This window comes from Dryobates pubescens, chromosome 22, assembly GCF_014839835.1.
Source record: "Dryobates pubescens isolate bDryPub1 chromosome 22, bDryPub1.pri, whole genome shotgun sequence".
Classification (NCBI taxonomy): Eukaryota; Metazoa; Chordata; class Aves; order Piciformes; family Picidae; genus Dryobates; species Dryobates pubescens.
Window position 1 is genome coordinate 8,277,277 of NC_071633.1, and position 25,521 is coordinate 8,302,797.

At 39.7% G+C, this 25,521-nt stretch overlaps 1 protein-coding gene across 1 annotated transcript in view; it reads left to right on the forward strand.

Moving 5' to 3' along the window:
* The window catches only part of KIAA1549L (KIAA1549 like), a 109,658-nt gene that overhangs the window by 70,503 nt on the left and 13,634 nt on the right, over positions 1 to 25,521 (forward strand). The window contains exons 12-17 of the mRNA XM_054171872.1: positions 2,756 to 2,946; positions 6,020 to 6,147; positions 7,828 to 7,848; positions 14,877 to 15,058; positions 15,998 to 16,212; positions 21,297 to 21,426. Coding sequence (XP_054027847.1) covers positions 2,756 to 2,946; positions 6,020 to 6,147; positions 7,828 to 7,848; positions 14,877 to 15,058; positions 15,998 to 16,212; positions 21,297 to 21,426 — 867 coding nt within the window. The remainder of the gene's footprint in view (positions 1 to 2,755; positions 2,947 to 6,019; positions 6,148 to 7,827; positions 7,849 to 14,876; positions 15,059 to 15,997; positions 16,213 to 21,296; positions 21,427 to 25,521) is intronic.

Genomic DNA, 25,521 nt, shown 5'->3' on the forward strand with positions numbered 1-25,521 from the left:
ATTTTCAATTGGTTTTCCAGTTGGAATGAAGCATAAATTCCAGTCAGTGAAATTCTGATGGGAATTAATTTTGATCTTTCAATGCTGTTTTTATTTTGAGCTATTGTTTTTGCTTTGAGGTTTTGGATAGATGTTAACTTTTCCCTCCCTTGCTTTCTAATTCACAGCATGTTTGTTTCAAGGTTGTAATCTGATTTGTTGCCTTTCCTTTCTTTTTAAGCATGAAAGAATAAGCTTGCAGGTAAACAGATAAGATCTGCAATCTGAGACCCACAAGCAAAAGTAAATACTGCAGGACATGAGAAAACAACCACTATCAATTTGATAAAGGGCATGGAAAAAAAGATCAGAGGAACTGTCTGTGTACAGGGGAGGGCCTGATCATGCCTTTTTTTTTTTTATTCCCCTTTTTTTCCACCTAAATATCAATGTTTGTTTAATGATCATTATAAAGAAAAAAAGTCCCAGAAACAACTCCCTATATTCAGTCTGCCCTTTGCCCAGGCAATGTAATGTGATGGGCTTGTAATTAATTTGTTATTTCAAAAGCAATATTTAAATCCTAGCCCTTCAGTCTTTCTCACTATTTTTGCCATACTGGACATCTACTCTTGCAGTGCTTCAGCAGTGCCTGATTGTGATTTAGTCTTGCCAGTTCCCTTCAGGGGTGGTAAAGCCATCTGCTCCTGTGGGCTTTTACAGAGCAGGGTTCCAAGATCAAATTTTATTTAACGCAGTATGTCTCCTGATGAGGATGGCTTTTTCAGCTCTTCCTTTATTGCAATTTGAAACTAGACATGGTGGTAAGTAGAGCTCAGATTAAAATAATCATTCACTTTCTTCCTTTGTCAGATCTGCAGAGTTCTTTAGTAGTTCTCATGTTCTGCTGCTTCTGGATTGCTTTTGTTTGTTTTTGGTTTTGTTTTTTTAATGTAAAGTAGAAGTTGTAACTTCTGCTCTTTCAAAGGCAGGGAGGGAGAAATAACTGAGTTAGCTGTTCTGCTACCCTTTTGCAGAATATCTAGGGTCTTGACTATCACTTAATATAGATAATAAAGTTAAAAAACATTATTTTGTTCAAAAACAATCTAGAATGCTGTGAAATAGTTCTTTCTAGCTGTCCTTCACACAGCTTCTGCTTCCCCTTTCATCATTTCTTTCCTTTTCTTAATTTCCTCCCTTAAGCAAATTTGGTGGCTGCTTTGGTGGTACCCTGCTTTCAGAGGGGGAAAAGCAGAAGGCTCTGTCAGGGGCAACGCTGTCATGACTTGCCATGAGGTGGTGATGGTGAATTGACATTTCTCTGATATGTTGCAAGTTTCATTGTGATACTGTGCAGAGATGTCTGCTCTCCCAAATCAGCATTAGCCCAGTGAATGTCTCCTTAGTGCACTGGAGCTGCTATTGAGAGGAATACTGAAGTACGTGAGCTCATTAGAAATCATCAGCCTCAACTCAAACAGGAGACTGGGAATGTGATGCAGATCCCCATAACCAAAAAGCATGTGTTTTGGTTTTTTTAAAATAGAAAACAGCTGCATTATTTTTAGACTGAGATCACCTATGATTATTTGTGTTTAAGCTATAGCCCAGATTTAATAAGGCACTGAGTAAGAGAAAATGTTCTTTCAGAGCTGATCCTTTTTCAGTACAATCAGCAAATTTTTTATGCAGCTGATTTTCTTGCAGAACTGAAATATTCGATGTCAATGTGATAGGAACCTGAGAGAAACTATTCAGTTGTTAACTGTTTATTCTGATGTGTTTCTCAAAGGAGGGTTAAAATCACCAGTGCTCATCTTTTGAAGTGTTCTATGGTGCTTTTTTAGCATTCTGCCAGTAGTCTTTGTACTTCAGGAAGAGTATCCTTGCAGTCTTCGATAAATTCATTTAATTAAGTATGGCAAGAATCTTGTGTTCCATTTTTTTCCCCAAATGTGGTCAGGAATTTATTTGAGTAATTTTTTTTTTCCTTTTCTTTCCTATTTTTGCAATTAAAAATGCAATTTGGAAAGGTAAGGTTTGCACAAATGCTTTAATTTTTCCATTAAGAGAATCCACCTTTTGGTGGCTGCTTTGCCCAGAAGGCATGTGTATGTTCTACTTGTTCCTTACAGAGGCAGCAGGGAAAGCCTGGCTGGGCTTTGGGGTGGGAGAGGCTGGGCACAGGGCCCTCAGCTGCCTTGCTGCAAGGCTCTTGCAAATGCTGCTTCCTAAGAGAAACAAGCAAAGTCAGTAACAACCTTCCCAGTAGGCAACTAGCAAGGCAGGAGAAATATAATTTCACTGTTGTGAAAAAGATCCTTTTGCCTGGGAAACTTTATGTGCCTTTTTTGCTTTGTCTTGATTTGGAATAAATTACTCCCACCCTCTTAGGAAACACAAAGGGTTTTGTCAGAGAAAGTTTTCTGTTTTCTATGTGTTCTTATTCTTCTCCCTACTGTGATTTTCTTATGTATGCTCATTATTCCATTGTCTGTTAAAGGAGTTTCCGGGGATGTTACAACAGGGTGAAGAAAGGTTAGCCAAGATCAGTTTTGTACTAACTAATCATGTTTAAAAACAATAAATTGGTTTGTTGTTGGGCATTCTTATGGCAATCTGCATATTTTCACATTTCTATTCTGTCATGTAATTAAAGAATTTAAGGGGTGTTGGAAAATGTTATAATGAAGTGGGAATTTTATGTTAAAGTATGATGCATGCTGGAAATGTATGTTTTCTGCTCCCCCTCCCAACTTTTATGTTTTTACAGCCAGTACAAGGCTTTGACTATGCCAAGCAACACTTAGGTCAGCAGGGAGCTGAAGATGAGGTTCTACCTGTAACTCAGGAGACTGTTGTACTTCCACTTCCAGTTAGAGATGCTCCTTCCTCTCAGGAGAGAGAAGTTACTCAGGATGGGAGCACCATCAAAACTGCCAAATCCAATGAAACCAGGAAAAGGTATGGACCGTCGTGTTTCTGTGGAGGGGTGGAATAAGGTTTTATTTCATGTCTACCCTTAACCATCATCAGAATAGCTGAAGGTCGTTATTTCTTATCTTGGTCACCTTAGACAAGGAGAGCAGATTATCCCTTTATCCCAGCTGTTTTGCATGCTTCAAGACCATTTTCCCTCGACCTGCTCTACTTGAAATTAACTTAGAGTAGAGGGTTGTCAGCTTTTTATTGCTGAAGAATAATACCAAAGGGAAGAGAAGAAAATAAAACTGTGAGCTAAAGAGCCTACAGATCAGAGGTAACAGCTGTTGTGTAGTTCACCAGCATTACACAGTCCTTGCCTCTTGAAGAGACTTGACAACCTAAAATAGTAGTATCTGCCTAGCGCAGAGAAGTCCTGTCAAACATCAGATCTTCAGAGCTGAGTCACCTCGTCTTGTGTTTGTCAATGCACAATGGTGTTTGCCCCTCTGCAGTAATGGAAAAGCTTAGTAAACTTGGCAAAATATTGCGGTATCCTTTGCGGGTTCACACTGCAGCCATCTGCAAGAGGTGCCATGCTGGAAGGCATCAGGCCCCACAGCACAGGGCCGGAGGACCTGATGCTGCTGACCTTCCCATTAGTTGTAAGATTAGGTTTTCTTTACAAAAAAATGGAAGCAGAAGGATACTTGCCTGGTATATGGTGTGGCAAATTTCTGTGGTTGTATAGTAAATCACCTGGAATATGGAGAGAGCTGTCTGCAAGGAGCACCAATTGAGAAGAGCAAGCCAGCTGAGAACTCCCCTGGTTCCTGTGACCACTTCACTGGGTTTGGATGTAAACTGTTATTCTGCCCTTTAATGTCAGTGGTGTGTTGCTCACACCATAAATCACTCTAATCGTGACAGTCTGTGTGAACCAAACAGCACTTGTTCCTTTTGAAGTCTTTTGTCCTCTGATGAAATGACAAATGGAAGATGACTGTGACACCAGCTGTGGTTGCTGGTGCTGGACCTTCACAGGTTAAGTAATTGCTGAAACTGTTCTGTAAAATATTTCAAAGCCTCTCCATTGCCATGTGTAAATATGGACACAAAATGTAAACCAGCACTATTAATTAGTCCTCTAACAAAAGTGATTAATCACTTTGCTCAGTCATTTGAATGAGCACAGAAAGCCTCCTCCGGTTAACCTGCAGAATTTTAAACAAACTTTGGTAAGTAAACTTGATCCAGGAATTCACAGGGAAGTTGCTCTCATTACAAAATATGTTGAACCTCGATGCCTTTCCAAGCAAATAACCAAGAGCTGCTCCAGAGCGATGACTTGAGTAAGTGAGAACATGCAGAATTTCAGACTTTTTCCATTCCCAGGAGCTGTGTCTGTGGATGGAATATAATAGTTGCTGAAGATGAAGAAATATTTCTTGACCTTTATGTGTTTGCTCTTTCATCCAGGCTACTTTGCAGCCTGGAAAGGTCAATTTAAATCAGACTGCCATGAAATGCCTGGTAACCGATCAGAATAGCTTCTCTGATATTACCTCTGAAGGAAACTTCACAGTTAATAATACAATGGCCACTTAAAAAGGATGAATATTCAGATTAGTGGCACCAGAAATCACTGTGCAAGCTGTCTGTGTCACTTCTCTTCCTTGTTCCCAAGTGGAGCAAATTTTCTTCAGGTGTTGGTCTGTCCCTGGATGAATATTTTTCCTGGGTTGGGATTATTCATTGCTGGTGACAGAGAGGTTTATAGGGTAGAAATGCTACTTTTCAAGAAAATTGATTCTTAGTAGCAAGTCACAAGAAAATTCCGAGGCTGGGCTGAGCTGGGTTATGTGCTAAGTTCTCCTAAAGTTCTGTAGCTCCAAAGAGCCTGTCTCAAATGTTATATATTTCCACCTTCAAAAGAGAGTCCCTAAGAATTACTTTTCTTATGCTTGTCCCTTCCTGTCCGGTCCTTGAGCACAGTAAATGCTCCCTGCTTACATCAGACAGGACACAGAACTGGAGGTAAAGGAGCGTTTCAAGATGGCAATGTAGTGTTGGCAGTAATTTACAGGGTGGTATTTATAGTTGTTTTGCTTTAATGCCATTTTCTGGACATAAAGCCATAGTGACAGCAATAGAACTTGAACTGGCTTTTTTTCCTTGCTATTAAGTCCATTTTTCTTTGCATTTTCCTGCTGTTGGCTGTGACAACTCAGTGACAGATCAGGGAGGTCCATGGGGATCTTTGTGAGTCCTGCAGATAGTTTTCCCCATTGTGGCAATTTTCATGTGTAGAAACAATATGACACCTTGTCTAGATGTGGAGTAACATCTGGTTTAATATTTTCTACTTTGGCCTGCTTTTCCCAACTTGTGCATTAGGATTTGAGTAATTTGCCCACCCTGAAAGGAAGAGAATTTCTGCTGAGAGCTTGCTCTCAGTGCAGCTCTGATGCTCATTTCTGTTCGTGTTCCTTGTTGGAACTGAATGCTCAAAGTGGTTCTGCTCTACTCCACCTCCTCACCCTCTGCAGGGATCAGTTTCAGGGAAAGGCTACACAACAGCTCAGTAAAGGAAGCATTTTTCTCAGGAGCGTCAGTAAATAATGGTATTGACTGAGCCCTGTTATGTGGAAAAAAGAATTTTCATTGTGTGTAAAGTGAGTGAATTTTGCATTGTGGCTGACAGAACAGTTGAGCGTAAATGCAGGCTAAATAATGAAGGGATTAGTTTAGCTATATATATAAAAACAAAAGGCTACTTTATTTTAGCTGCATGAATGACACTGAATTGATAACAGGATTTTTTTTGTCCTCTGCAGTACTGTTTCTGTCATTGTGGAGGCTGTGCATGAGAAGTGTTTACTTGTGATGCCACTAAGATGCCCATCAGTCCTGAGCTAATGGAGAAGTTGTTTTCTCCTGTGTCACTGTGCTCCTGCCTTTACCGTTTTTCTGGGTGCAGTTTATGTTCTGTCTCCTTTTGGTACAAAAACAAACTTGAAAACTCAGTGATGCAAACTATGCAAATGAAATAACCTTGAAACGAGGTTTATAAGGAAGAACTTACGTCCTCCCTTGTTGCTATGGTTACTTGCAGCCGGTCCCCAAGTCAGAATGGCTCCATCCTCAGCAATGGGTCAGGAAAGCCCAGCTCCAGCCGGAGCTCCCTCCAGAAAGTAATGGCGCCGCAAAAAGTGACGAAAGACGAAGGAAGGAAAAGAAATGGTGAGAAGTGGTTCTTGCTGAAGCTGCTTGTGGTCACCCCTGTAGCTCTACCCACACAGGCACCAGCTGTATTGAAACCATCATCCTGTACCCTCAGCAGTACTTAGGCAGTTTCTGTTTGGAGCTGCTTTTGGTTTATGGTGGTTTTTTTGTTTGTTTGTTTTCCCCTTTACTGCTCTGTTTCTCAACCTCATGTGAAGCAGTATGGTGTTTGCTTTGTATGGGTCTTTGCAAGTTTTCTTTTTCTTCTTCTTTTTTCCTTTTCCTTTTCCTTTTCCTTTTCCTTTTCCTTTTCCTTTTCCTTTTCCTTTTCCTTTTCCTTTTCCTTTTCCTTTTCCTTTTCCTTCTCTTTTTCTGCTTTCTCTTTCTTCTTTTCTTTTATTTCTTTTTCTTTGAAACCCTGGTAAACTAACAAAGACATGATGCTACTTAGTAGGTGGACAGGTTGTACAGTTTTTTGCCTGTGTAGAGCTCTAAGATATTAATTTCCATTACTGTTATTGCTAAGCTGGCCCAGATCTGATGAAGAGATTTAACTTGGTAAAAAATAATTTGAGAAAGTGAGACCTACAGAGCTTTATCTTCCCATCTCTTACCATCTTCCTCATACCTTTTTGTTGTTATGAACAGTCAGCTCTTCCTGATGCACCTTGGATGTTACACCATGTGTTTTTCATATGTCCTTGGCTGATGGTGGTGACCTCGTGACTTGTGTTATGAGAGCTTTTCTTTTGTCTGTCTCTCCTGAGTTACAGTTTTGCTTCCACATCCATATTTTTCATATGAATAGAAATACTGTGGCTGAACCAAGTGATCACTTCCTTTTAAAAGGAATTGAACTGGATGTGATCACGTCAGTTGCTGTCAAGAATATAAGTCCATCATTCTTATTTTAAAAATGTGTGGATGGAAGAACTCAGATAAAGGGAGAATCTTAATGTAGATCTTTCCTCCTTTCTCCAGTAAGTCATCTGAATAACTTTTGTGGAACATTCTAATGGAAAACCTGGTATCATATAATATAATCTCTTGATGATAATTATGCCTAATACTAAAGTGCTACACAAAGGCTTTGCTGCTTTAGTAGGAATACAGTGAGATGCAGAGACAGATACAAAGCACCACAGATGGCCTCTGCTCCATGCAGAAAAATCATACTGAGAATTTGTGTCCTCTGCTCTTTCCATTCATGTACCAGCAAGTATTGCACCTTGTAGGGACTGTATGATCGATGTAAGTGTAGTACTCTGTAGTTAAATCAGCTTCACTAAGGTTTATCACACAGAGAACTGCGGTTGTTAATCTGTTGTGTTTGTCACCAGTACTGCTTTCTTCTGACAGACTTGTCACTTCCCTGATCACTCCAGACCTGTAATGCTAAGTATTTTGTCTAGTCTTTCTCAAATAGGTCTGTTGGTTTCTTTTTCCTTTCATAGACAGCATAACAATATTTCCTTAGTTCACTGTTTCAAGGGTCATAATTATTTTCTCAGCCATCCAAATGTAGCTCATTTTATGAGACAACAATATTTATGGTTTTCAAAGCTAAAAGCTGTAATTTATGCTGTTGGTTTTTTTTCCTTCTCTACCCAGGAGCCCTATTCAAATACCGTGTCAAGTGATGTTTACATGTGTAGGCAAAATAATTGAGTAAAAGTGTTTTTTGGTTTGTTTCATCAGGCTTTAAATCTTTAAAGAAAATTGCTAAGAACTTACAGTTATTTGACTAACACCTAACATCCATTCTTCTGATCTGAACTGCTTAAAAAAGCCTGTCAATGCACTATAAGGGAGCACTGATCCTTTATTTGAAATCTTAAAGTTATTATAATTTCAGCTTCTTGCCCATTTAAAAACTACTAGTACAGAATTTATACAAAATATGGAACAGGGAGGCTGTTTATGTCTGAGCGTTCTGACTTTGAAGGAACTTGTGCTTGAAACACCTTAGCTGCAGACCCCTCCTGGTAGAGACTTCAGCTGCTTATAGAGGAATTTCTTTCACTTAGCTGCTATGGCCCTACAGAGTTTCCAGGCACAGATATAAAGAGGGATAAAGAATCCCTGGTAAAGAGAGACAGGGACTTCTTCACTGCTGGCATATCTTTTAAGATATGTTTAGGAGATTTTCCTGAAATGACCCTTTCAGAACAACTTCTGAGGAGGAAGATATGGTAACAGGAGATGAAACAGCCTGCCCCTTACCAGAGCTGGCCCCACATTTATTCTCATATTTATCTGCAGATATGTTTTTGACTTACATGATCTCAAATATCTGTTGGAATTAAAATAACCAAAAACCAAGACACCCATTACTGTTCATTGTGGAGCTCACGCTTTGTTCCCCAGTGCTATGATAACACACACTCTTGTCATCTCATATTTTGTTCTTTTTTCAGGGTTTTATCTATATCCAGGGCGATTAGCATCCACAGAGTATGTTGGCCATTCTTCCTTCCAGTTTAAGAAAGAAGCTGCTTTTCTCCTACTTGTTTGTGTGAAGCTGCTGCGGCTCTCTAGCTTGGTTGTAGGCTGACAGCTCTAGTGCGCATGTCAGCAAAAGCAGCAGCATGTTTTCTGCTTTGAAAAACAGCATCTTAAAACTGGAATGAATCCCTTGATGGTCACATGTTTGATTCGGGGACTCCAAGTTAGAATGGCTCATTAGTTGCCATAGTTACAGACCAATTTTAGATTCTATTTCTTGCTGACATTTAGTTACACAGAAAAATGACAGCACTGGTTGTTACCTCAGTAGATAAACTCTATGTGGCTTGTATCAGAATTGACTCCAAATGGAGTATGTCAGGGCTGAGAGTGTACAATGTGAAGCCATCACAAAGTGAGAGGCTTGGCTTAAGGACCTCATGATTTGGAGGATCAGGAGAACCCTTCAGTTGAGCCTTATTTCTAAGGAAAAGATGAGATATCTCTTTGTATTACAATGTGATAAAACTTGCTAAGAGACTAATTTTTTTTCTCTTTTGTTTTTCTTGGAAAACACTTAGCAGTATTTACTAGGCAGTTTCCTTTCTAAAAGTTGATGAACTGCAATTTCATTTATTGGGGCACTTAAAAAAACCCCCTTTTTTTTTTTTTAAAGAGCCCACTCACATATATTAGAGGAGTGTGAGATGAATGAATCAGCCAACAGAGATATTGGCAGTTTCCGAGATGTGTTTGTAAGACAGTGTGGAAGAGAGCAACAGGATATTAGCACTTTCACCTATTGCTTTATTAGGCCAAACATCATTCAGGGAGAAGCAAAAAGCTGAACTCACAAGAACTATAGCAGCCTACAGGAAATTGCTTCCTTTCACCATCTCCTCACAAAATGAAGCCAGTAAAAGTTCAATAGATTGTTTTTCCAGTCTTTAAGTGCTTGATCTTGCAGCCTTCCCCTTGGCATCTTCAGGAGGGCATGATTGCTTCTTTGTTTAGAGAAAAACAAAAACTTCACTTGTGCTTCATCAAGAACTGCTAGCAATGACTCCACACCTTTTGGGCTGAGAAGTCATGTAGTTGAGCCCAGTTTTGTACTTGAAACCCCTTCACAGTAAAAGCTCCTAGGCTTTTCTGGAGTAATTGCCTGACATTTAACAAAATCCATTTGTTCACTGGAATCTCTCATGATGGTACCAAATACTATTGTCCTGGAACCTCCCAGAAGCTTAATACACTAGTATTTCTTCAAACTGCATTTTTCCCCATTATCTATTCTTTTGTTGTTGTTGTCTGTGTTGTTTTAAATATAGAGAGCACTGTGACCCTGCTAGCGTCCTGCTGGTGACAGTGACCCCTTCCTTTTTTTTCAGATGTAGCCAAAGCCATTTCCTGCTGCCTTCTCCACTTGGTTTCCCAGAGGCAGCCAAAGGGTTATAACCTATTCTGTGAACTTCTGACCCATGTTTCTAAGCTTCTTCACACTCCTACAAAAGCAAAAGGTGTCAGTGCTCCACCACCTCTTTTCTTGGAGAGAGAGTGGGAGAAAAACAGCCCCCCTCCAAGCTGTCCATACCACATGAGTGGGGCCACCCAGATGCTGTATTCACAGACATGGTAGAATTTGCATTGAAAAGTGGAAAATATATTTTTGACCTGTTTTTTTATTATTATTTTTGAGCCAGACTTTTTGATTGATTTTCTCATGGCAAGAAAATACCTTATCCTGTGTTGCTAAGGTGCTTGATAGAGCAGAACTCCAAAGGAACTGAGATCTGCAGGTGGCTGTGCAATTAAGTATTTGTTAATTTATGTCTGCCTTCCCCTCCGGATGAGCTTTATTCTGTCACTTAATTGAGTCTGATGGTAGTTTTCCTCCAAGCAACCGTGCAAAGAGTGTGTAGATGTTCATGCCATCAGATCCAGTAGTAGTGTGGATGGTTGTCAGCACCAGAGAAGGCCAATGTAGGGTTTTATTGTGAAAACAAAACTATTTCTGCAAAGAGAGCAAGGCTTTCTTGAAGAGCAGTATGTTCCCATGCCTTTCCTATCTTCTTCCTATAGTCATCATCCTTGTCAGTTAAATAATTGGGTTTTAATTATTAAACATGCCCAGGATGGTGTTACTGAAGTGCCAGCCAAGAAAAGAGTCTGATGGATTCTGTATAAACATTATGAAATACTTGCTCTCTCTTTGAAAGACTTTGATAAATAGTTGAGGCGGATATGATTGAGGCAGACGATGATGTACCCACAGGGAAAAATGTCTTTGCTTCTTCTTGTACGGACAAGAAATGTTCATAAAAAGTGAATGTAACAAGTAGCTTATAGAAGAGTAGGCATTTTATGTACACAGTTTGATAAAAACTGCCAGTGTCAGTTTAGAGTTCTCCAGTGACCTCAGGTAACTCCTATTTCAGGATCCCAGGCAAATCAGGGACTGCAGCACCTCAGACACCTGGCCTGGCATTTAGCAAACTTTGCATATGAGAAAATCATATCCTGAAGGAATCATGATCTTCTTCCATTAGTCTGTAAGCTGTCTGCTTCTCTGAAAATATATTTGTGCTTTTCATGAAGGGCTTAGAGTTGCACTGTCTTACAGCTAGATGTATTCTGGAGAGGAGGGGTGTGTACTCATGGTTTTCTGTTGTACTGCAGTATCTTATAGAGAGGTATTTCAGCCCTGAGTAAGTTCGGATACTGTTGTTGTTTTACGTGTATTTACTTTATAGGCTGATAAACTCTTTGAGAAGCATCTGCTTCTTCATTGCTAAGGGCTCTTTTTCATACCTTTCTGGAGAAAGCCATCTGAGAAATTAAATTATTAAGATGGTGTACAAAAACTATAATTTGTTGTTATATAGCTATATATAGATTTTTCTCTGAACCAAAACCTACTTCCCCATTAGGAATTTACTTTCAGGAACCAGGATTTCTGTTTGAAATACTGATACAGAGGCTCTTTCCTAAGGAGACAGCCTTTTAGATCTGTGGCATATTTTGCTCTTTGTCCAAGTGTAGCTTTGTATTATAGGTGTGGTTGCAGTGTTTGCAGTCCATTCATACAAAGTACATCTTTGGAAATTTGGAAAATGCTTCATGGAAAAAAACTAAGAAAAGGCAAAGCACATCTACCTGGCTGGGAGTGTTTCCAGGTTTTGGCTTTAGGAGCTCTTCCCTATCAATGCCATTCGTTTCCTGAGGACTTCCCAAACTGGACAGTTACTACTGAGCAGGACAGCACATATCTTTGTTTCCACTGTTTTGCTGGGAGGTTACTTGATCCAAAGATAACTTAAATTTCCTAACGCTTTTTTGCAACTCAGTATTTCGGTCCTTTCCTCCCTTCTAACAAATGTTTATTTGAGAGGGAGGAGGAAAGGCAAGGTGGACAGAATAGGGTCCCTCATATTAAAATTTTAAGATGACAAAATTAAAACTTTCAAAAAGTTTCACTGTAAATTAGTAACCAGATAAAGCCAGAATATTCCACCTGGCAAACAGTTTCCTCGTGGTTCAGACCCGCAGCTCTAGAGCCCCTTTCCCTCAGCCAGGGGACTGCTGGCACGAGTGGGTAGCTCCACCTGCTGGCACTGCCATCTGGAAACAGTGCCAGCTGCACCCAAACTGGAGCCTAGCATCTCTGCAGCAACTCTAACCTAGCAAATCCAATATAGTAATAGCTGCAGTGATGTGGAGGCAAAGCTTCAGTGGTGGTCCTGCTCTTCAAAACACCGGTGCCACACTGATCTTCACTGAAACTGGCTCTCAACCTGAATAAATACTCCAGGACTCCCACCTCTCTCTGAGCTCCCTTCGGTTAAGAATGTTTACTGTAAATCTCTCAAAAGGGAAGGATGAGGCTAAGATGAACATTTCCGTAGTACTTGCTTATGGTTCACTACCAACGCCAGTAACTGCCCATCACAGACTCTTTATTACTCTTTGGTGGAAAGAAGTGCAATAGAAAAAAAGCTGCTTTTATGTTATAAATGCCAATTAATGAACAAATGCTATGCTCATGTGGAATATACTCCCAGTTTCTAGTCCCATTTGGCTATTATTTTCATGCCAATCTTACTGCAGTAGATGCAGGAGATGCACTCTCCGATGAGAGGGCTGATCCTGAGGGTGCACTTCGGTGTTAAAGTACAACATCAGAGGTAGCTGTTGCCTGTGGTTCTCTTTACCCTTTACTTTTCTTTTCCTTAGTGAGTCTGAGCCAGAGGAATTCTGTTTAATTAAGTAAAACTCTTGTTTTCTGATCCTAAAATGAGGTTTGAGGAGACAACCCACGCATCTAGCTAGTCATGCTCTCTGTGGGTGGCTGGAGATTGCTGCTGAGGTCTCAGCAAGCACAGTTCTGAGACACCAGAGCAGAAAAATATCTGCACATCTTAGTGCTTTCTCCTTGAACTAGGGTACACAGAAGACACTTGGAAAGAATCCTGGTTTGCAAGTTGATGCTTCACTGGGCTTTTGGGCATACCTGCCTTGGGCAGGTACTGAGATTGGCAGCCAAGGAGAAGGGATTCCGCAACTTCTTGGTACTGGGACTGCTGATGATACACTACCCAGACTCACCTAAGTTGTGATCATCATTTGAGACCATCTGTGTTGATGAAAAACACAATTCAGACAACTTTTTCTCTCTTAGGGATAGCTTTGTCACAAAGGAGGTATCTCATTACTGTAATACAGAAGTTTCAGCAGCAAGTCACAGACAAGACATCAGAACATATCTGGTAACTTATGTGAGGCCTGAACTGATTCAAAATGCCCTCAGGAAAGAACATCCATGCTTCACTTTTATGCTCATTGTAAAGTAAATGCCTTTGTGTTCAAAACCAGTGTGTGACAGACAAATATGTCTTCCTTCATCTAATTTTGCTGGTGTGGTATCCAGGCGTCATGGTCCTCGGTGGTAGTTTGGCAGTTAATTTCAGTGAGCCAGGCTCATGATCTGCACACTCCAGTGAGCATACAAATTCAGAATGTTTGAACAGCCCCGGGAGGGATGAGAGGATTTCAGACCTACTAAAGACACTGTTGTGTTTGGACAGTTCCATGAAGCCAGAGGGACAACATTTAATGACAGTGATTTAACAGATATATTTCCTAAAAGCTCAAGTAGTGTCAACTCCAGTCCACACCAAGTACAGACGAAGATAATGTGCTTGCTCTGTGGGTTCACATTTTATGTTACTAATGTCAAATATCAAAATCATTGGCTGTTTGAACTGCTGCGTTTATACAAGCCCATTGTAATTTGTGCAGTGATTAAATGTTAAACCCGAGTGTATTTTCAGAGGGAATAAATTTAGAACATACCACTTTGTTCTTTAGCAGAGGATCTCTGCTCCTGTCAGGTAGCAAACATTCTTCTCTCTAATTGCATAATTATTCAAAAATATTTGCAAGGATGTCTTTGTGGAATTTGTGCTCATGTTTTAGAGTCATTCTTTTGTTTCAAAAGAAGGATGAAAGCCTTAAGATTCAACAGCTGACAAGGTGATGCAGTTTCACAAACAAAATTTGGAGCAGAAAAGGCCCAAATGTATGGGAGAGTTATCCATTTATACAAAAATCAAAACCTAAAAATGCTTCATCATACATTTAGTTTTAAGGATTTTCAGAAGCCTTCTCTCATTTCTTAAGCAATGTTAGTGGTTGAACTTGCAGCTACCTGAGGTACTGCTTTGCAAAGCAGAAAAAAAAAACCCATAAACTTGGACACCATCAGTTTCTTAAGCATCTTTACACACACACACACACACACACACATACATGTATACAGAGTAATACTTTCATTTTACCAGATGGCATTTTTTAGCAGTAGTAACTTTTGATACAATCAGATTTGGAGACTGCCTGTGGCCCTTGCAATACAAGATGTAAACTCAGCTGAACTCTTGTGTTAGATCAGGTGTAACTTCTGATGCCTTGACATGTAGAGATGTGTGTGTGTATGCATATAATGTCTTTTCCATTTTACTTAGTCATTTCTGACAATTTTTGTGTCATTCTTTTTATCTTTTTTTTTTTTCCATCTTGATAGTGAAGATTGGAAATCAATGTTCTTACAGGGAATGCCAAATAATTCTTTGAGTAGATAATGTTATCTGTAATCTAAGGGGATTTTTTTCCAGTGTAAGTGTCTCCTAGGTCTACTCCTTGAGTGTAGTGAAATACATCATTAATCTAAAGCATGTGCTCACTGAATTTCACCTTGAACATGCAGCAGAAATGTCTATGTCTTTATGCTGAATAAGTTTGATGTGCTTTAGTTCCCCTAAGTGATGAAGAGGAAGGAGGCATTCTCTTTGATAACATTGCCAAGTCTGCCATTGACCCCTTCGACACCTCTTCTGGATCGGTGCAGCTGATCGCTATCAAACCTGTGGCACTGCCTGCTGTTCATGCTGCATCAGATAGGAGCCAGGAATCTGCTATCATTAATGGAGAGGTAAGGACTGTCTGACAATGTCTTCAATTGTTTCTTTGGCTACATCCACAGGTGGAAGAGGACCGGTAGTAGCTTTTCACCCTGGTGCTGTATAAAGTTCTATTAGCATGGTGGGTTCAGGTCTAAGAATTTATGATCTGCTCTTTCATAATGTGCCTGTAAATGCATGAGACCTTGGAAGAGGCAACTTTCTATGCTCCTACTTCCCCAGCATCCTTCTGTCACAATTATCTTAACAAAACAAGTAATGACAGCAGAGAACAGAGTAAGATATTTGTCTACATGAATTCTGTGGCTGAGCATGGAAATGTGTATAGATCATCTGAGTGCCAGGGTGCTCTTATGCAGAGCAGGAAGCAATGCAGCAGGGCCATGGCTTTACTCTGTCTGCACTCCAGCCTGTTCATGGAGGGTACGTTTGTTTCCTGGGAACAAAGTGGGATGGCACAAGTGTCTGATTCAGGTGCTTGCCAAAAGCCATGCTTTGGTTCCAAGACTTGTATGTATCTCCCTGAAATTCTTCCCCAACCATGAGAGACTTGTTGAAGGTGTTGTGTGGTCAGGGGTGATGTCTCTGTGCTTAACAGAACCCTAGAAAAATTTTCATTGGTGAGTTCTCCTCATGGTGCCCAAAAACCAAGCATGTTGTTAGGTCACAACAGTTGGCTAACATCATGAGTGTTTTTCTTCAGTGGGTGTATCTGAGTCACTGTTGTAATGGTACAGAGTTTTTTAGGCTAAAATTATTTAACCATCTGCCAAGCCATAAAAATGCAGCGCCTCTGTTCACTTGCAGCTCCTCGCTGCTTACAGATGGCACAGCGTGGTACAAAATTCGCTCTGTAGAATGACAGCTGCGGCGCATCAAACACACTCTGACAATATGATTTTGAAGTAGCCAGCCCAGCACCATCCTTTAAACATCTTTCTGCTGTTTAGGTGAACAAGGCTTTGAAACAGAAGTCCGATATAGAACATTACCGCAACAAGCTGCGTTTGAAAGCCAAGAGGAAGGGGTACTATGATTTCCCACAGGTTGATAACAAGGGACTGACAGACCGAAAAAGGATGTATGAAAAAAATCAGAAAGAACTTGACCACATTTTGGATACAGATGCAGATGTCTCGTCTCCGTTCGCTGAGCCTAAGAACAGGTGAGATATTTTATGTGCAGTTCTTTATCTGGGAGGAAAGTTAATGTCCAGGGGTTGTAGAGAATCCAAGGGGCTTTTTTTTTTAGTGAGCCAACTGTTTGGTTTATGATCAACTGGTCCCTTCTACTTTATGAAGAGAATTCATGTAACCCATGATTATTTATGCATCATCTGATAAAACTGCAATGTGGTGAAAAAAAATAAATGAAAAGACAGAAATATAAGGGAAAGCTCTGCTGTAAGTTCCTGCAATCTTCCAAGTAAGGTAAATAGAAAAAGTGCGGGTTTTGGTAATACTGAGAGTGGACTTAAGCAAGGGATTTAGCATCTGAATTAGTTATTTTCCAAAGTTCAGTGTTGTTACTATTTTGTCTCTATTTTTATCTGAATATAACTATTGCAGTAGGCATAAGATAACACAACCAGTACGTGATGCATGTATTTTGTCAAGTCCTGCAGGGATGGTGTCTGTGAGCTTGTGTGCATACCTGTGTTTGGTGATCTTCCTGTGCCTTTAATAGAGAAACTCAGAATTTGCTTATCTGTGACGTGAAGCTGGCATATTGTGTAACAGTACTAATGTTTGATTAACCCTTTGCTGTCTCTTGAGGATGGTACACCAGGAATATTCATCTACTTGTTTTAGAAATGAGGAAGGAGTGTACGTGCTGCTTCTGCCTGAGCCCACTGTGGGTGGTTGGACCTGCTCTGTGAAACACAAATTGACACACTGAGAAGAGCAGATCACACTAGTCCTTCCCCAGAAAAGGCACAGTATGCAGATTCCTCCTCCTTTAGGGATAGTGCAAGAACGAAGGGTCTCTCACACCATGAAGGCTTTGGGTTTTACCATAATCAGGGACCATCAGCAGATGATTCATGGGAGAAAAAGAGATGCTGAAGTCCATTTCCTCTGGAAATAGCCCTCATACTGGGAGATGAAGTCTTGCATCCCATCTCCTGAGAAGTTCAGACCAAAGTTTTCCTATGAGCATTTGGTCAGGTACTGAAATAGGCTGCCCAGGGAAGTGGTAGAGTCATTGTCCCTGGAGGTGTTCAACAAACATGTAGACATGGCAATCTGGGACATGGATAAATGGCCATGGTGGTGTTGGGTTGATGGTTGGAGTTGATGATCTTAGAGGTCTTTTCCAACCAAAACAAGTCTATGATTCTATAAATCATAACTAAAATTAAAGCATCAGTGGTGCACATGGTTCAACTTCATCAATTACCCTTGGGGCACAGAAATATAAAGGCAATGTTGGCTCAGCCGTAATCAAATGAACTTCTATAGGTCTAGAGTTAAGTGACTGAGAAATACTGTCATTGATGGGCCATTTTCCAGGCTTGCACTGGTCAATGAAGAAAAAAGATACTGACTTAAGTGTATGTTATATCCTTGCTGGTGGTTCTGGGGCATCATTTCCTTGTGTAGTTTTTCAGTGTGGGAGGAATAAATTGCTCCAAATGCACTGAGAAGGTAAGATACTGAACCTGCAGTACACAGGAGTCTGTCCAGAAGTTATAGATGGAACACTAGGAACATTGGTATGAACATGCTATACATATAGTGAAGGACTGAAGCATTAAGTTGGGTGTTTATTAAGTGTCACATGCCATGTAGGAAATGTTTAGAACATTAGACATGAAACTTTAATGCTAACCATCTGCTTTTTGTTAGCTATACTGATGTTTGTTTGGTCAGCTGCCAGTGTGCTGAAAAGTCCCAGAATTACATTTTTTTCCTGTGTGTTTTCTAATGTGTTGTGTAAACCTGTCATCATCTATTTGAGATGGTGACCAGTGACATGATATATAAACTGCTTAGAGGCAGGTATACAATGATTTCATGGTGTGGCTGAACCAAGCAAGTCTGACTGCTGAATTTACTTGTTAGATATATAGTCTATATGCCTATGTAGGAAGAGAGAAGAACCGTTTCTGATGCACTTTCTGTAAAGACATAAAGCATTTAATTGAGAAGATAAGAGGGGATCTGATCAATGTCTATAAATATCTGAGGGGTGGGTGTCAAGTGGAGGGGGCCAAACTCTTTGGTTGTGCACAGTACTAAGACAAGGAACAATGGATGCAAACTTGAACATAGAAGGTTTCACCTCAACATGAGGAGAAACTTCTTTACAGTGAGGGTGATGAAGCGCTGGAGCAGGCTGCCCAGGGAGGTTGTGGAGTCTCCTTCCCTGGAGACTTTCAAAATCTGCCTGGGTGCATTCCTGTGCAGACTATCCTAGGTGATCATGCTTTTGGCAGGGGGGTTGGACTAGATGATCTCTGGAGGTCCCTTCCACGCTTTAACATTCTGTGATTCTGTAATCTTCACAGATGCTGCAGTTATCTGCAAACAAACCGATTCCAAAGTCCATGCTGTCATTTTCATGCTAAGACCTGGAAGTGAACTTAAAATGCTGCAGCACACATGACAGCATTATTTCCTTCATTATTCTAATGAAAAATAAAATGGCTAAAGATTTATGTCTAATTTATGCTTTGTTTATATCATTATAGTTACAGCAATTAAAACCTGAAAAACTGCATTATTTTAATTTACATAACAGCACTTTAGAAGTGGGTCAAAGATTTTGAAGTGTCTAGGAAAAAAGTCTATTCCACTTTTTTCTGTTTTGTATATATTGCATTAATTAAATCACATTATTACAGCATTTCCAATATACATCAGAAAATAGAGATGCAATTGATTAGATTACTCAAGATCACCTCTACATATTTGATTTGTTTTAAATTGTATTTAAAAGTGATTTACAAAACATGGCTACTAAATAATTTGATCTGTTCAGGAACAAACAGCTTTGTGCACTTAGTACCTTTGAGTCTTCTGTACCATAAAATTCTTGGTTTAAGATGTTCCAGTGGTATTCCCAGAAGGCATTTGCTAACCCATTTGAATGCCAGTTGTTAGCATTCATACCTCCTTTCTCATTAGCAAAACTTTATAAAATGAGCTAATTGGCAATCTCAAGGCAATTTTTAAGAGCCTACTGATGATATGCACTATTCTGGGATTTTCTTTAATAGTTTGTAATCAGGTCAAGAATCTGCATGTATTAGAGAGGCTGTGCATTTGAATCCCTCAGAAAGTATATCACAAATGCACCACCTAAGTGTTTATGGACCTATTGTAAAACAGGTAATGAAATTTTAGAGACATTTAATCTACAGACATAAAGATTGTCAGATCTGATTGGCCTGAGTGTAAGCTACTTCCCCATGTTTTCTGGTGATACTGACAGTACAGTCCTGGAAGAGACAAGACAAGGCACTTTAATTTATTCAATATTATTTTTGTAGGGATAATTTATTCCAAAACCTTTGCTTGTCTTCTGCTTTGGCAGTGCTTTTGGGACTTTCAAACATGCACATGGAGATTTGTGATTAAACATCACATAGAAGTTTTTGAAAGTTGCCTTAAAATGTATTTGCCTGAGTACTTACATTTAATTAGAAGTGTGGAATTGATTCTTTTTTTGTCCTGCCTTTTAATCCTGAGCAAAATAATGCTGTGGGCCCACAACATTACTATAACTTGAGTAAGTACTGGCTACTCAAGACAGCCATGGGAAAACAAGAACAAATGTGCATTTCCAGTCAGTCTTGAGAACTGCTGGCTCCAAGTGCCAGAGGAAGGGACCATATATCCTGGCAGGTGTGGATAGCTGTCCAGATGCCCTACCGAAGAAGGAGATCACTTCAAAATCTGTGTTGTTATACCTTTGCTCTACCTCTTAATATTCGCTGCTGAGCATAGTGACCAGGGTTGATCCAGTAGGCTCCAGCTTGTTTTGGGGTGATAACACAATGCAAATATTCAGGTGTTGTGCAAATGGAGACTGAAAGTGTGAACTCAAGACATAACAGTGCAGCTGCTCTTGTCTATGAACATTGTCAGGTCCCTTCTGCAAAATAAACACACAGACATGTTAGACAACCTGATCCACTTCTAATATTTTCAGTGGAGTAATTGCACAAAACAGAAAACCAGCATGAGTAGGTAAGGCTAACTTCATATCCAGCTCTCACAACAGTGTAATTATTGTGTTGACAAACAAAGCTGGCATGCCATTATTTGATCTCTTACTGATCTACAGAAGGAGGAGATCTTCTCTAGGATATGCAAAAAAATGACTAATGGCCAGATACACTGAGAATAACATCTCCAGAAGTTTTCTGGTTTACATGTAGCCTTTTTGAAAGATGCAGCTTAATGAAGCATGAAGGTCCTGTATTACCATTTGGCACCCACTCCTGAAGAGTCCATGTGCAGAAACGTTCTGTGTCTTACAGAGCAATGCTGTATTTACTTTTGTATGACCAGTAGCAAGGGAAGAAATGGCTGTGTTGGAAAGATTACAGGATATTTTGGGTATTGGGTTATATGATGTCTTCTACTCTTTTTTGCTTCCCCCTTGCTTCTGAGCGTGCAGCAGTGGAAGCTCAGTGCCTAGGGATGCCTTTGCCCCAGTGCTGCTCAGAGCTATGCTGGAAGCAGTCTAATGGGTATACGTCTCTCTGGTAAACTTGTGGCCAGTTACCAAACTGGCTATTCAAAAATAGCATCTTGCAAGCAGTTCCCTCCCACTCCTATCTCTCTTCCCATTCACTTTGCTGGGTGTTTGTTTCAGTGGAGCATTCTTTCACTTCTCTCTCATTTCTCAGGAGCAGCCACCAGAATCTCTGCTCCCTATCTGAGTATGTGTGAGCTCCTATTATTTTTCGACAATACCTACTTATTTTCTATGCATTTCAATCATATCAGCTGAGGTTGCAAGGGTTCTGAGGTTTTCCTGGGCCACATTTCATTTGATAAGCTCCCACACATGATGTTCATGTTTTTTATGTGGCTTTATTTTCTCTAACAGCAAACAGAATTAATGATCTCTTAATGTTACTGGTTTCTAGCATGTCCATATACATAGAAAGAATACCCTATAATGAAGTAGCACTTTTATGAACCTCATCATTTTAGAATTAAGGTAAGCACTGAATAGTGCTGCCTGCCATTTTTCTGTTTTCATGTCACTGTTTTCTTGTTTTATGCTTTCTAGGCAACCAATGAAGAACTCAGTATACAGAAGCAGGCAGTCTTTGAACAGTCCTAGCCCAGGAGAAACAGAGATGGATCTTCTTGTGACTCGAGAAAGACCTAGGCGTGGAATCCGTAACAGTGGATATGATGTAAGTTTATCAGATATATTGCAGTGAAATTTGATCAACAAAGTAATAATATACTCCTAAACACAGGAAGCTATTGATAAGCTACAAGCCAGAGGGCCACGGGGTATTTAATGTTACAGTGCTTCGTGTGCGCTCACTATCCTGACAAAAGTTCAGGATCCATAGACCTTTCTACCTGCTTCATAGTTGTACATAATTTTACAGTCTGAAATTCAAACAAAGCATTTGCCCTGTGTGCTGGGTTACACCCATCCCTGATTGGGGACCCTCCAGATGGAGAAAAGAAACTTGATCCCTTGGTTTTCCCTCTCTCAGGAGGTGGTCCCCTTGGTCAAAGGTGGTCTATTCCACTCCCCCTTCCTGTCCAGCAGCCCTTCTCCCACAGAGGGCGGACATCTTTTACTACTCTCTCTTTCCCTGCTTTGCCTGCTTGAGAGATCACCAGTTGCTGCTGCTTTCTGCACTGACCACGTGGTCGGGGCCTACTTTCCAAGCTACATGCATGCTTTCTAAAGAACTGCATCCACTTGCATCCAGGGAATACATGGCCATCCGGGCTTGATTTTGTTTATTTTCCTGTCTATCCTTATCCCTTACCTTTGTAAACCCTCCCTTTTATTGCTATATATATATATATTTTGTAAAAAATTACCTCTTTTGCTTCCAAATCGATTCCAGACCTTTTCTTTTGTGAATTTTACCTCTCCTTTCCCCTACAACTCCTTATTTGCCAAAGTACTGCATTTTGAATTTAGAGATTTCTTTTAAGTATGAGAAGGACTAACTTGATACTGAGCTTTTTTTCATTGCAATTTAAATCTTCTGTTCATTCTGTATCCCTGATGCTGCTGTTTTGATTCAGGAGAATAAACAACCCATTTCTGGGAATTTCACTTGAGTCTAGATGGCAATGTGTTGTGGAAGTCCCCTAGGAGCAGATACTTTCTTTTTACTACATAAGAACTGGGAGAGTTTTGCATAGGTAAATGTCAAAAACAGGCAGAGGAGCTGCTGGTTTATGGTTCAGGGAACTCATGCAGCCAAAACAAGACAGATGAGTTGTCTTGCACAGTCTGAACATACACTGGGTGCAATCTGACATTGTGTGCACCCAGAATGAAGATAAAAATAGGGTAATGTAGAATTTTTCAGTCCTTCATCACATGTGCAAAATGCTTTAGCTCCGCCATCCCTGAAGATCAGTCCCTAGAAAAGGTCTAAACCATTCTGGAAAATAAGGGAGTTCATCTGGTGGTTGTTAATTCTGTAAACTCTGTGGATGAGAAGCATTATGTGTGGGGCTTAATTGTCAACTCTTGGCTGCCAGGGCTCTGTTTTTAGTGAAGGAATGTACCAGGGCCAGGGAATGTGCCAAGGTTAGGGGATGTGTTCAGGGAGGTTTAAACCTTTCACAGAATTCTTTGGGCTGTGTTGTAGGTGTCAGATTTCTTAAATGATTTTCTGTACTGAGATACTTTCTATAAAGTTTGCACAAGTCTTGTGCTGTGTAAGCTGGATGAGTGCTTTGCTGCTTTCTGAGGCATTAGAATACCTCTCTGTAGGCTGGAAAAATAAAAGTATAACCTGTTGAAATATGTTTGGCATTTTGCATAAAAGAAGATTCTCTCCCATAAATGTTTCCTTTTATTTTGGAGCTTTCTTAGATAAAAACAGCAGACCAGCCTTCTCTCAGTATGTTCAAGATCATGTGTTTCAAGAAAGCAAGGGATTTTTTTTTTGTGTTAGTATGCTAATAAAAGATATTTTTTCATAGATGATATTTGCCTGAAATGCATGTTGAAAACATTCTGGGAGCAGGCATGGCCTCCTGCTATTAGTTCAAAATTAATATGCCATAAGTAGCTAACAGATTTTAAATATATACTTTAATATATTGCATATATATGTGTGTGTATATATATATCTCTAAAAATATATTTTAAAGAAATTTTGCTCAAAAACCTTGAAAGTAGATTAATAAGCTTATGCAGATTCTGGAAGGTTCGAAGAGCGATGATAAACTCTGTGGGTATCATACACAAGCTTGCTTTTGCCTTTCTTTTAACGTTGGGTAAGCTGTCTGTGACAGTCTTTTTTACCAGTAAGTTACATAAAGTTCTTTTTGCCCAATGTGCTGCAGATTGACTGCAGTGCACCTCTTTTAACTGAATGCATTGCCTGTCTGAAAGCAGAAAAATGCCAGGGGAAAATGGGACAGGATATTGAAATTTAGTTCCCAAGCCTCAGCCTGCAGCGTGGGCTGGCTTCCCCTCACTCCTGTTTGAGGTTCCTCAGCGCTGTGCTGAGCTTCTGATAGACTTGGTTTCCCAGGATACCCATGGGCATGCACTTATGATTATGCATGGATTCATATGGATCTCACCAGTGGTGTAGCTAAAACACCTCTGTAAATCTAGTCTCTGAAAATGGGTGAAAAGGGGCTGGTTTGTATACTAAATCCTGTGTGCTGTTCTTCATCTGGCTAACATCTGGTATAATTTTTTAAACATCCACTTTGTCGTTCTAAAGGTTCCAGCCTTCTTGGACTCATGCTAATCTCTTTCTGCCAGTATGTTATTTACTAGCAATCCTACTAAACTAGTGAAATTCATGCTTTATGAGCAGTTCCAAATAATTAAACTCATGAATCAAATAGTTTGTATTAACTTCAGGTCACGAGATTTATTTTACAGATTAACAAACTGTCTTTTTTTTTCCTTCACTTTTCCCCTTATCTCTTAAAAGTATGCACAGATTTTGTGTTGAGGTTTATCTTTCCAACAATGGTAAATGGTGTTTTGTTGTAGAGAACGTGATTTATTTCAGATCTGGATACTAATAGGTCTCTTGTGGGATTCCATTCACTTACACTTTTACAGGCATGGGGAAATGGAAGAATCATGGTTAATAAGTATTCAGTTGGGACAGTATGAATTCTGAAACAATTTGCTTGAGCTTATACAAGCTAATTACAGCACTGATGTTATAGTCAGTTCTAAAATTTACCTTATTTTTATTTTTTTTTTCTTTTTTCCCCTTTTTCTTAACTGTAACAACACAAATAGCAAAAACAAAAATGCAGGAAGAAAATTAAGGGAAACTAGTTGAAGATTTCCTGCAAAATTACTCAGTTTTGATAACTGTGCAGTTACAAATTGTTCCTCCCTCAATCTGGTGTATGTACCACTCAGTTAGCCTGAAGCTGGGTTTGTGGTTTTCAATTTGGAGGTATAACTACATAAATGATGGTTAAATTCTAATATGCAGATGATGAATTACTGGTTTAATTTACCTTTTTTATTGCTGCATTTTCAGTGAGTACAAAATATAGCTATACTTACAATGGCTAAAAGAGAAAACAGAGTAAGACCTTTTATTGAAATTTAGTAATAGTTTTTAGGCCAACCATATAACACTTCTGAATGACTGATAACAGAAAGTCAGTTTGATATCTTCCTCTGGAAACAGAGAAATATGTACTATGATTGTCCTGTATGTATGACCACACATAGCTTGCTGAAGGTTAGGGACACAGTTGCTTATCTAGTCAGGTGTAGAAAGGCACTATTGTATGGGGAAAAGACGAATGCCACACTAGGAGCTACAGAGCACTGAAATAAATTATCAGGATAGTGCTGGAATTTTTAATAAGGACACCCTTTGTGGCTATTTTAAATACTAACACAATTCTACCCACATGCTATAAATAGAAGGAGGTACATATTTTGTTCTTCACTTATCCTGGTATTGTACCCACATTTTACTGACAATTAAAGAGGTATAGGAAAGTGGTTGCTTTTTAAGGTTACTTACTTAAAATGTATTTTTAAAAGCCATAGGCTGTGAGACTGGTCTCACAGAATATTGATGAAGTTAGGTGTTTCACTGTCTCCTTCTTACAATAATGGTGGTATTTTTCTGTCTTGATGTTACAGACAAAAAATCAGGAGGGTGATTTCTGTTTGTACTTATCTGCACTGAAGGAATTACCCTTCAAATTAAGTTGCATGAGTGCTGTCTCATGAGTACATGCTTCATTCACTCTTCCCACATTATTTTGGGATACATTTCTGTGTAACTACTGTGTAACTAGGT